Source organism: Phyllostomus discolor, chromosome 6 (assembly GCF_004126475.2).
Source record: "Phyllostomus discolor isolate MPI-MPIP mPhyDis1 chromosome 6, mPhyDis1.pri.v3, whole genome shotgun sequence".
Lineage (NCBI taxonomy): Eukaryota > Metazoa > Chordata > Mammalia > Chiroptera > Phyllostomidae > Phyllostomus > Phyllostomus discolor.
Window position 1 is genome coordinate 161,695,412 of NC_040908.2, and position 12,803 is coordinate 161,708,214.

At 38.7% G+C, this 12,803-nt stretch overlaps 1 protein-coding gene across 1 annotated transcript; it reads left to right on the forward strand.

Annotated features, from left to right (window-relative positions):
- The first annotated feature begins 913 nt into the window (after window positions 1-913).
- LOC114499114 (oocyte-secreted protein 2-like) lies at window positions 914-12,673 on the forward strand. The gene is made up of 4 exons (XM_028515066.2): window positions 914-1,207; window positions 9,733-9,911; window positions 11,150-11,253; window positions 12,450-12,673. The coding sequence occupies exons 1-4, from the start codon at window positions 1,132-1,134 to the stop codon at window positions 12,562-12,564; spliced, it is 474 nt and encodes a 157-aa protein (XP_028370867.1). The 5' UTR covers window positions 914-1,131; the 3' UTR covers window positions 12,565-12,673.
- Window positions 12,674-12,803: the final 130 nt, after the last annotated feature.

Genomic DNA, 12,803 nt, shown 5'->3' on the forward strand with positions numbered 1-12,803 from the left:
TTTGTTTGATGTTTTTTTGTATATTAAGGTTTTAACTGCTGTTATGTCACCTTCTTCCCTCTGTCCCCCAGTATAATTAACTTCATTATCATTCTGTGAGACCTATGTCAGGTCCTAGGTGACTGGGCTTGGATGCGCAATTGTGGTATAGAAAAAAAAATGTCTACATCATAATCCCTGTGACTGACTATGTTACCTTGTATGACAAAAGGGACTTCTGCAGGTGTGATTAAATTAAAGATCTTGAGATGGGAAGATTACCTTGGTGGGTCTAATGTAATAAAAGGAAGGTGGAATAGAGGGTCATAAGAGGAAGGGAGAATGATCAGGTGTGATGATTGAAGTAAAGATTGGAGTGGTGGGACCACAAGAGAGGGGGCCACAGCCAAGGAATGTGGAGGGCCTTTAGAAGGCAAGAATAAAACAGGTTCTCCCCTAATGTCATTCAAAGGAATGCAGCTCTGCTGGCACATTAGCCACAGGAGACTCATTTTGGCCTGCACCTGCTTCTCTTTCTGCAGTACAAACAGTATCTTCAATAATTACACCCATGATCCATGAATTTTGTACTACTATTTATTTTCTACCTAAATACTCCTAATTGGCAGAAGAAAGTAAACCAAGAGCTTTTCCTTTTGGGGGTTATAGTTCCAGTCAAGTCACTTGGTTGTCTCTGCTGCTGATTCTTTCAGCCAAACCCACAGACATGAAAAAGTGATCATCTCCTGATTTCAAATATGCATGATTTAGGCTGTTCAGCCTACTAGGCAACACCTGAAAATTACCTGGAATAGTATAAGGAGTAGTATAAGAAAACAGTTTCCGACAACTGAGCATCTGTTGGAAGTGTAGTGTGTCGTGCCAACCTCCCAGGTGACTCAAGGTCACAAAGCACATGCAGACACAAAGGTCAAAAAGCACTTTTTTGCCTGACATGCCTCTCTGAACTTCAGTGTTTGGGAAGTCAGGAGAGTCTCAGCTTCTAGGAGGTTGATACTATAAGCAAACCCCATGGATTATCCAAATAAGTAGGAAAATAAAGGCAGCTGAGCATCGGAGGCCATATAAAATCACTTAAGCCAGTTATCCCTTCCTATTTCCTGAGAAGCCCTGTGCAGAGGGTCTGCCAAGATGGAGGTCTCTGTGGCTTTAGAGGTCTTGTTTCTCCTTGCTGCTTCGATGTGGCCTTGTGCTAACAACATGTTTGGTAAATGCCCAGTTTTAGAGAATGCATCCTTGGAGGGGTTACTCGTAACAATGGCTTTCCACTTAGGCACTCGCCTCTCTGCGAAATCTGATCTTACAATTTGCTAGAAGAGAAATATCTTGGACCAACTAGACTTGCATCAATGTGTTGAGGACACAGTTTCTCTTTTTGCCTAAATGCCTAAGGTCTTTCTTTTTCTTTTGTTGTGGTCTTCTGTCTTGATCTTCATTTGCAGGTGCCTCAGAAATAGTCCTTGGCTCTACACGTTGGTCTGTGTTTTCAAACCCACAGCCAGTTACAATACAATTGATTGTATTGTATTGTAAGGTACTTGGTTGTATGTTAACTGAACTTCCTACTTCCAGACTCTTAATATTTCCCTTGGTGATGATACTGCTGTATTGTTCTTTTTTTAGAAGTATATTTTATTGATTATGCTATTGCAGTTGTCCCATTTTTTCCTCCTCTTTATTCCCCTCCACCTGGCATTCCCCCTCCTACCCGCATTCCTTACCCCCCTTAGTTCATGTCCATGAATCATACATATAAGTTCTTTGGCCTCTCCATTTCCTATACTATTCTTAACCTTCCCCTGTTTATTTTGTACCTACCATTTATGCTTCTTATTCCCTCTACCCTTTCCCCCATTCTCTCCCCTCCCTGCTGCTAACCCTCCATGTGATCTTCATTTCTGTGATTCTGTTCCTGTTCTAGTTATTTGCTTAGGTGGTTTTTTTTTTTTTTGGTTCAGTTGTTGATAGTTGTGAGTTTGTTGTCATTTTACTGTTCATATTTTTTTTATATATGAACATTCACAGTAGCTTTATTTCTAACAGTTAAAAACTAAAACCAATCCAAAGAGTACATGCAGCGTAGGTCCATTTATTAAAATTCTAAAATATGTAAACTTAATCTATAACGACAAAAAGCAGACCAATGTTTGCCTGGGACAGGACTGGGCGAGGAGGAGGAAGAGAGATCACCGAGGGGCACAAGAACACTTTTAGAGGTGATGGGTATGTTCATCATCTTGATGGCCGTGATGACTTCACCCAATCAAAACTACACTCTTTCAAAACTGTAGGTTTATTTTACATTGATTATGCTTCAATGAAATTATAAGAGAGAAAGAGAGCAAGAGGAAAATAGAAAAAGAATCCAAAGTAAAAGAGGCTTTAAAAAAATGAGGTGCTAAAGGCGAACAGAAACCTGTGGGGCTGGCGTGTACATAAGAGGGCCTTCTCCTTCCTCAGTACACAGTAGACCTTGGGTCACATGGTTTGAACTGCGTAGGTGAAAATTCACTTATGTGTAGATTTTCTTCAGTATGGGTGTACAATACTATAAATGTATTTTCTCTTCCTAATGATTTTAATAACACTTTTTTCTCTAGCTTACTTTATTGTAAGGATACAGTATATAATACATATAACATACAAATGTGCCCATCGACTGTTTATATTATCGATATAGCAATAGTAGGCTATTAGCAGTTAAGTTTTTGAGGAGTCAAAAGTTATACATGGGTTTTTTTACTGCATAGAGGGCCGGCGCCCCTAACCCTCATACTGCTCAAGGGTTAACTGTATATACCCTGTTTTCAGTGTGGCACTCACTTCTTTCCAGGCTATTATACTGTGCCTCATATCTTTGAGTCAAGTGCCTCTCTGATTAAATTTCTTTAGAATAAGGGTTGGAAAATACCTGTATGCAGGCAGGACTTTGTCACAACTACACAGTTCTGCTGTTGATAGCACAAAAAGAGCCATGGACAATATTTAAATGAAAAATATGGTTGTGTTTCAATAACTTTATTTTACAAAACTGGTTGGCAAGCTAGATCTGGTCCAGGTGCAGGCTACAGTTTGCTGATCCCTGCTCTAGAAAAATCGTATTAGTCTTTCCATCTTCAGAGAACTCATCAATCTCTCTTCAGAAGTGATGGCTATAAAATGCATATAAGTAAGGAAGATAATTAAGTAAAAAGGGGGAGAGAAGTCATAAAAAGGAATACTGGAAATTTAAGAAGTCTTATCAACTACTAGCAGCAGATGGGGCTCAGGGGCAGTATTCTGATAACTTGCAAACACTATTTCATTTGATGGCCTCACATCTGTTTCTCACTCAAAGCTGTGATTTTGGCTTGGTGCTCATGAAGCTGTTTCTTTAAATCAGCATTCTGATTGGAAAGAAAAAATGTCTGTGGATCCTGCTTCATTTGAGCAACCAGTTTCTGGTGAACCTGAATTTCCACTTTAAGAGCTTCCTGTAGAGTCTGCAACTCCATCCTCTACCTTCTCCACTTTCTCTTCTGTCTAATTCTACAGTTTCTTCAGCCTCCGTTTAAAATAACAAACTCCTCTTCTCACTGCAGCGATTTTGGGGAAACGGGCCCTCCTTCAGCACTCTTGTTCCCCTCCTGCTGGCTGGCAGTCCCCCCTGGCAGCTGGAGGCAGGAACTCTGAGCAGGAGAAGCAGCAGGAGGAGGAGGAGGGAACTCTTCTTCATGGGGAGGGAGGGAAGAAGCTGGAGCTGCTGCTGCTGCTCTGGGCCTCTCGCATTTTTTAGATATTAGTGTGTTAAGATGGTAGGTTGTTCCCTTCTCCCTCCTCCTCCTCTTGCTCTCTCTTGCTCACTCTCTCTGTCTCTCTCTCTCTGGTACTGTTCATATTTTTTATCATCTTCTTTTTCTTAGATAAGTCTCTTTAACATTTCATATGATAAGGGTCTGTCTGGTAATGATGAACTCCTTTAACTTGACCTTCTCTGGGAAGCAGCTTATCTGCCCTTTCATTCTAAATTATAGCTTTGCTGGATAGAATAATCTTGGATGTAGGTCCTTGCCTTTCATGCCTTGGAATACTTCTTATCAGCTCCTTTTTGCCTGCAAGGTTTTTTGAGAAATCACCTGATAGTCTTATGGGAACTCCTTTGTACATAACTTCTTTTCTCTGGCTAATTTTAAGATTCTCTTCATGAGGGAATGAGGAGAGGGAACAATGCTGCTTGCTTGGCTCTCTGACTTTCAGTCACTTCCCCCACTACCCATAAGCAAATTGGGCCCCTCTGGTGCTGATTCCTGGGTGGGTGGGTTTGTGTATGTTCTAGGACCCTGTGGGTCTCTCCAGTGAACTCTCCTGTGAGGCTAGGAGTTCTGCCCACTGCCGCAACCCCACAGACTTTTACAGCCAGAGGTTTTGAGGCTTTATTTTCCCTCACTGGAAGTCTGGGTTGTGTGGTCTGTCTTGGTCCCCTGTTGTTCCTTCTGGTTTATCCACACACAAATGTGGGGCTGCCCAGGCCTCCAGTGGCTGCCTTGCCATGGGTCGTCTCTGCCCCAGCTGCCAGTCTCCAGCCCTCCTACCAGTCTGGATGAATGTTTCTTCTTTAACTCCTTGGTTGTCAGAGTTTCATACAGTTTGATTTTCTGTTAGTTCTGGTTGTTTTTTTGTTTTAAATTTGTTGTTGTCCTTCTTTTGGTTGTGTGAGGAGGCAAAGTGTATCTACCTACGCCTCCATCTTCTGCAGAAGTCCTATTGTTCTTTTAAGATACTGTCTGAACTTCACTGTGTCAGATTTATGAATGGCTCTGCAAAGCCAGGAAGATAAAACTAAATATCTGGTCTGTCCATAAGCTGATTCCAATACTTTTCTGTTTTATCTGGAATATTTTCTTGTGTGTGTGTGTGTTGCATATGCTTTCCAGCTTCAAGGCCTGACTAAACATAAACCATTTTAAGGCAGTATTTCAATATTATTTTTTGTGTTCTTTATGTTTTTAGAAGATCCATTGTATGTGTATGTTTCCTTCTGTTTGCAGTGGGTCATTTTTGTGTGGAACTGACTTGTGAATTTTTTTTTTGTAAAGGCTACATCATATTTTCCAACTGCCCAGTGCATGGGAGACACAGAACAGGTCCTCTGGATGTTCTTACGACAAGCTACCTCTCCATGAGGTCTTGTGAATAAGACCAATGATTTTCTAAAATTTATTTTTCAAAAAAATTATTTTTAAATTTCATTTGACATATAATATTATATTAGTTTTAGGTGTATAACATAGTGATTATACATTTATATAAATTATGAAGTGATGACCTGATAAGTTTAGTACCCATCTGATGCCACACAGTTATTTCAGTGTTATTGACTATATTCCCCATGCTGTACTTTACATTCCCATGATTTTTTAAATTTTATTTTAATCATCATTCAAGTACAGTTTTCTCCCTTTTGCTCCCATTCCAGCCCACCCACCCTCCCCCTAGCTTTTGTCCATGTGTCCTTTAAATTTGTTCCTGTAAACCCTTCCCATTCTTCCCTGAAATTCCCTCTTCTCTCCCCTCTGCTCACTGTCAGTCTGTCCCTTATTTCAGTGACTTTGGTTATATTTTGCTTGTTTCTTTCTTTTGTTGTTTAGGTTCCTGTTAAAGGTGAGATCATATGGTATCTGTCTTTCACTGCCTGGCTTGTTTCACTCAGCATAATGTTTTCCAGTTCCATCCAAGCTGTTGCAAAGGGTAGGAGCTCCTTCTTTCTTTCTGCTGCATAGAATTCCATTGTGTAAATGTACCATAGTTTTTTGATCCATTCATTTACTGATGGGCATCTAGGTTGCTTCCGGCACCTAGCTATTGTTAATTGTGCTGCTATGAACATTGGGGTGCAAAGGTTCTTTTGTATTGGTGTTTTAGGGTTCTTAGGATATAGTCCCAGCAGTGGAATTGCCGGGTCAAAAGGCAGATCCATTTTTAGTTTTCTGAGGAAGTTCCAAACTGCTTTCCATAGTGGTTGTACCAGTCTGCAGTCCCACCAACAGTGCACTAGGGACCCCCTTTCTCCACAACCTCTCCAACACTTGTTGTTTGTTGCTTTATTTATGATGGCCATTCTGACTGGTGTGAAGTGGTATCTCATTGTGGTTGTAATCTGCATCTCTCTGATGGCTAGCGATATTGAGCATCGTTTCATGTGTCTTTGGATTTTCTGTATGTCCTCCTTGGAGAAGTGTCTGTCCAGCCTGCTGGCAAAAGGCTGCCTCCCGAAAGGTTGGATTGCTAGTCAGGCTTTGCCCCTCCCCTTCCTTAAATGGTAAAGTGAAATTTCAATATTTCTGTTCATTTAGGAGCTTTGTGTGCAGGTATATTATCAGCAAGTGCTACAACAAATATACACATTCAACATTTATTGTCTTTGTGTGGCTGTGAATATAAAGATGATTAAGAAATTAAATCTGTGTTCAAATATTATAGTTTAGATGACAGGTTGTGTTACAGTTACTTATATCAATGTCAAAATAATAAGGTAAGGTTCAAACCTCATTGCTTTTGCTTTTGTAAAACATGAGGAGGCTGTATCAGATGAGATAGAGAGTCATGTTTCAGGTTATGAGTCTAATGCCTTAACAAGTACAGAACAGGTAGTATTCCATTATGTAAATGTACCATAGTTTTTTATCCACTCATTTACTGATAGGCAGTAACGTTGCTTCCAACACTTGGCTATTGTAAATTGAGCTGCTATGAACATTAGGGTGCATAGGTTCTTTTGGATTGGTGTTTCAGGATTCTTCAGCAGAATGAAAGAAGGAGCTCTTCCTCTTCATGACAGCATGGATGGAACTGGAGAACATTATGCTAAATGAAGTAATCAAGGTGGTAAAAGACAAATGTCTATGATCTCACCTGTAAATGGAATAACACAAACAAGCAAGCAAAATATAACCACAGAGATTGAAATAAAGAACAAAGTGACAGTAACCAGGGGGGAGGGGAGAAGGGGGATAATGGGGGAAAAAGGGAAAGGATCATCAAGGAACTTGTATAAAGGATGCATGGACAAAGCCAAAGAGGGGTAGGATCGAGGGTGAGAGGTGGGAATGGGTGGGGAAGGGGGAGTGGTGGGCGGAAAATTGAGATAATTTTACTTGAGCAACAATAAAAAATTAATTAATGCAAAAAGAAGTATGAGATGGGTACTAGCTATGTAAGAACAGTCTGGTTGCTTGGAAATTTTAAAAAAAAGTTTGTCATTTGAACTTTGTCTCAATAGATATGCAAGTTTTGTATTGTGACTTCTATCTCACAATTGTTTTCAGATGTGTCTGTTTATATGTATGACTATAATTTATTTTCCATGCCACATGGAATTTGATTATATGAACGTATCACAATTTGTGCCTTCATTCTGCTGTTGGTCATTTGGCCTGGAGCATTATGTTCACTTACATTGGCTATCATTGTTGATATATTTGCAATTCATTTATTGAAATTGTTTTTTATCTTCCCTTTTCATTGGCTTTTACTTCAACACTTTTCTACTTGTTTTCAATCACAGTCCACATTCAATACCATTCTGTACAAGTCTCACATGCACAGCAAAGCAGCCAGAACACCATGCGCTCCACAGAGTGGTGCCCCTGCTTCCCCGAGCACGCACCTGGCCTCATCCATAGTTATCATGACATTGTTGACCACACTCCCCACGCTGCACACTACGTCTTTGCAACTATATTGTAACTGCCAATTTGTGTTACTTAATCCCTTCACCTTGTTCACTCAGCCTCTGAATACCCCTCCCCACTGACAACTGTTAGTGTGCTCTCTGTACATATGAGTCTGTTTCTATTTTGTCTGTCTATTTTGTTCACTAGATTCCACATATAAGTGAAATCATGTGGTATTTGTATTTGTTTTTCTGACTTATTTCACTTAGCATAATATGCTTGGCGTTCATCCGTGCTGTCACAAAAGGTATGATTTCACCCTTTTATACGGCCAAGTAGTATTCCATTGTGTCAATGTACTACAACTTTTTTATTCACTAATTTATTGATGGGCACTTGGGCTGCTTCCAATTTTGGCTATTGTAAATAATGCTTTGATGGACATAAGGGTGTATATATTTTTCTGAATTAGTGTTTCAGACTTCTTCAGATATATTCTCAGAAGTGGAATCATGGGATCATAAGGCAGTTCCATTTTTAATTTTTTGGGAAAACTCCGAACTGTTTTCCACAATGGCTGCACCAACCTGCATTCCCACCAGAGTTCCTTTTGCTCCACGTCCTCGCCAACACGGTTTGTTAGTTGATTTGTGGATGATGGCCATTCTGACAGATGTGAGGTGGCATATCACTGTAGTTTTGATTTGCACATCCCTGATGATCAGCGATGGTGAACAATTTTTCATGTCTATTGGCCATCTGTCCATCTGCTTTTAATAGAAAAAATATTTACAATATCATAATTTGTCTCCTTCAGGTGTTAGTGTGGCAAGACAAATTATGTCCAAAGTACTTGTCAACTTAGTTCCTATAGAGGATAGACAAGTGCCTCTTTTTTCCCTTTTTGTTTTTTCTACTTTTTAAAAGTAAATAGAATGAATTATTATAAATTTTTACAGCCAAAGTCAGCTTTTCTTTTATTCCATTGTGGAATTTTTGCTTTGGTTTATTTATTTCAGCAGCTATATGATATTTTCTAGTCTGCTTATTCTACATCTATTCATCACCTTTCTCTTGGCAAACATTTTGGTTGTTCTAGATTTTCCTCTTTTGAATAATTCTTTGATATATTCTTCTGCATATCTTATTGTTTACTTTTTTGTTCTTTTGTTTGTTTTGGCTTTTTCTTTTTTCTTTTTCTTGCCTTCTATATTGTTTCAAAATTTAAATTTTTTTTCCTTCATTATGTTTTGTCCTCTAATTTGGAAATATTGCTATCTAATTTAAGATTGCTTTTTTTTTTCCCCCTCTGTTACTTATTATGCATTTAAAAATAACTCTAAAGCTAACGAATCTTTGTTTTCTTCTCTCAATGATAGAAAGACCTATGAAATTTAACTCTGGTTGATGCCTGTCTGGAATATGAAGTCAGACTCTAGCACACTTTTACTTCTTCCAGAGGAGAAACAAATCCATTAGAATCACTATTAAAAATAGTGATTATTATGAACTTACTGAAGATTTCAGTGTAGAGAGTAATGGGTTTTACATGAAAAATTTTCTGAAATTTTCATAGCCAACTTTCATCTCTCATTAAACTATTTCCAATTGTTTCTGGTTCTGGCTACCCTAGATGTGGCTTCTACTAATACCACACCCTTTGTACGTCTTCCCCCTTAAAATATTTCCGGGAATACACCACTCCTTTTCCAGTGCACTGAAACTCATTTCTCTCCCTCTTGTGCAGTCCAGAAAATATTACCCTCTTTGGAATCTAATTTCTTTAGATTCCAGAGGAGGGAGCTCTATGATTATGGTGCTTCTTCTTCTGGTATGTGGATTTTCTTCCCTGTGAAATTACTGAAATGTAATTATTTGGGGGGTATAATTGTGTATGTATTTTAGAAAATAAGGGTAATATGAAAACCCTTTCTATATTATAAGCTGTGTTTGCCTTTCACTGATAGATTCATGATCAACTGATTATCTTTTATTTATTACAAAGGTCAGAACTGAATAACCTTTGGGCTCTTTAAGATAAATATGCATCTGATACTTTGTCTTATGGTTCTTTCTATAGTGAAAATAGCTTGTTCTCTGGACTGGATGGTGGTCCAAGTTGTCCCATATACTTACAGTGGATATGAGTACATACTGGCTGACGAATTACACCTGGGGTCGGGCTGTCCTCCGACTCGGATAGAAACATATGAATATCATTTTGCATATCTCACTTCTGATTGTGGTATCAGGACACAGGTGAGACTAGTGATTATTTGTAAAAACAATTTATAAATGCTGAAAAAGACCTTTATGCCCGATGCAAAAATTGTGTTTTTTTTAGGTTTTATTTACTTATTTTTAGAGAGAGGGGAAGGGAGGGAGAAAGAGGGGGGGAGAGACACTAATGTGTGGTTGCCTCTCGAGCACCCCCTACCTGAGGCCTGGCCTACAACCCAGGCATGTGCCCCAACTCAGAATTGAACTGACAACCCTTTGGTTCACAGGCTGGCACTCAATCCACAGAGCCACGGCAGCCAGGGCTAAAATTGTTTTTTCAGAACAAATTTTGCTCCTGCTTATAATGATGTATGAATAAATAACAGCACAGTTCCTACTTACCATTCAATGAATATGGGCCATCAATGTTCACAGGACCTCATAACACAGACTGGACTGGAAGGGAACTGACCTTAAGTTATTTTCAGGCTACTATTGTATTTCATTATAGCTTGCAGACAATTTTAAATTTCATTGAAAGCTCCTAATGTGGAAGGTCCCCAGTCCTGGGCCGGTTTATCATATTCAACCTTATGTCATTTGAACCTGCCTATGTTCTATGAGGACATGTGTCAATATGGGGAGTAGATTTTGACTGGAATAAAATCTGTCAACTATTTTGCTGGCACAAATCAACTGCATTGTTATCTTGACATGTTATCTTTCAAAATAGATTTCCAAATTTAAACACCATATAATCATACTACACAAATCTTTCATGCTAATTATTAATGATGACAGTCATCTGTGAATAAGGTTTTGTCTCTGCTTTGGAAAGATGGGAACTGGAGCTTTAGAAGGTGCTTTAATAATTGGCCTGGGGATGCATGACTGGTTGGTGATAGTTTAGAGGTCAAACCAGGATGGTTATCCTCCAAAGCTTATGCTTTGAACCACTCTATTATTTGACCTCCAAATTATCTTTCTCAAAAGAACTGTTGAAAAAAACCTTTTCAATAATAGATCACAAAGATGGCTCTAAGTGGCAGTTTAAGTCACTTCGAGATACTATTCAGATTTTCCCCCCAGACACTTAAAATCCACTCTTCCAGATAACAGTCATTTCTGTCCCAGTGGGTTGTCAGACCTTTGTAGTTTCCTAAAAGTTGAAACAGCCATTTCTGTGAGGTTGAATGATTTCTACTTCCTGTTCATTTGTGTATAAGCCTCCTCTCCTACAAGAAATACCTTCTGCTTAAACCTTTGTGCTCTCCTAGGTTCTTTCAGAGGACAGTCTCCTCTTGCAAAGTGAGCTGTACTATAAGCCAAGGGATCTACATTACTATTGCCAAATAATTCCTCTGCAGTGTTGTATCTCTAGGTGAGTCCGATAGCTCAGACCCCTTTTCAATGCCTTCACTTCACCTTATCAGACAGTTCTGCAGAGGTATATATTTTGGAGACTATCTGATTCACCCATAAGCCTATCTCCAAACAAACACTAAATTAGTGCTCACAAAAATATTTTAATGAATACTCTTATTTTTTGTAATATAATAACCATTTTAGCATCAAAACATGGAATCCAGAGGGACTAGGTTATTATAGTAACTACAAAGCACAGTCATTAAATATGTAGAGTCACTTTAGTAAGTAAAAGAATCAAGCATGATATTACCTTTCAAGGCTTTCTCCATAATACTATCTTCTGATACATTTCCATGTTAGGAGAGTAAATAGCTAAAAATTTAAGAGAAAAGCAATTTTTCATTTTAACACTAAGTCACAGAGATACATGAAAGGAAGAGCTGATCAGCCTAATAATTAAATGTACTTTGCTTGAAGTTTTGTGAAACTGAGACATTGAATCCTAAATGGACCCACATTGAACTTTGAGACCAGTGGAATGGTATCCTGGTAGACTTTGACCATCTCAGTGAAATATGTGCACTGAGTGTTATAAATTTGAATGACAAATCTGGAAACCAGCTGAAAACAGGAGAATTCTATCCTTGTTTAATATATGAAAAGAGTTGATACCAAAGCAAGAATTTGAAGCTCAGAACCAGTGTGCAAAATCTTTTAGCATGATCAGAGTACTATTGAGGGGAGGAGGAGAGAATTGTTTTTTATTATGGTAAAATACACACAAAATGGCTAAAGTGGTAAATTTTGTCTTAAGTTTATAATTTAGTGGCATTAAGCACATTCACATTGTTGAAAGCCTCTGATCTTCCCTTTAACTCACGTTAATAGGGCAGAGCAAAGGCTGAGGGCAGAACAGCGCTACCCATACATGGCAATGGGTCAGATGAAGCTTTTGACAGTTTTTACTTGCCATTCTTAGGACCTATTTGTCTAAGTCTGGACACTTTGGTGTTCTGCTAATGCAGGCATCATGCCACCTTCCTCCAGGAGGTACAGGTCCTGTTCTGCACTGCCAAAACACCGAACTGCCAGTGACCTTGGTGTTAAAAAGTGGGGAAAATAAAAATACCTTGGTTCCACGGTTAGCCTCAGAAAGACCTGGTGCCAAGCACATGAACACTAGCTGCTTTCTGTTTTTCCTTTCTTTAGGAAATCAGTGTGGCTTACACCAGTTTCGACAGATGAAATAAAATTGGATCCCAGTCCCTTTATTGCTGACTTCAAGGCAACACCAGAAGAGTTAGGATTACTATGTTGTGATTAAACTGACTCCCTCCTTAAGGAAAAACGAAAACTTGAAATTGACGTCATGAATTCTGTTGGAAAACATTGGGGGTTTTTTTTGGTACAAAAAATAATTGCTATAAATCTTTCCTTAGGTAAGATTTCCTGATTCAGTAAAGGTGTATTTTTAAACAGTATTATTTATTAGGCATATGCCTTATTAATTTTATGTTAACTATTTGGCACTTGATATTACCCATTTAAATTCTATTTTCTGTT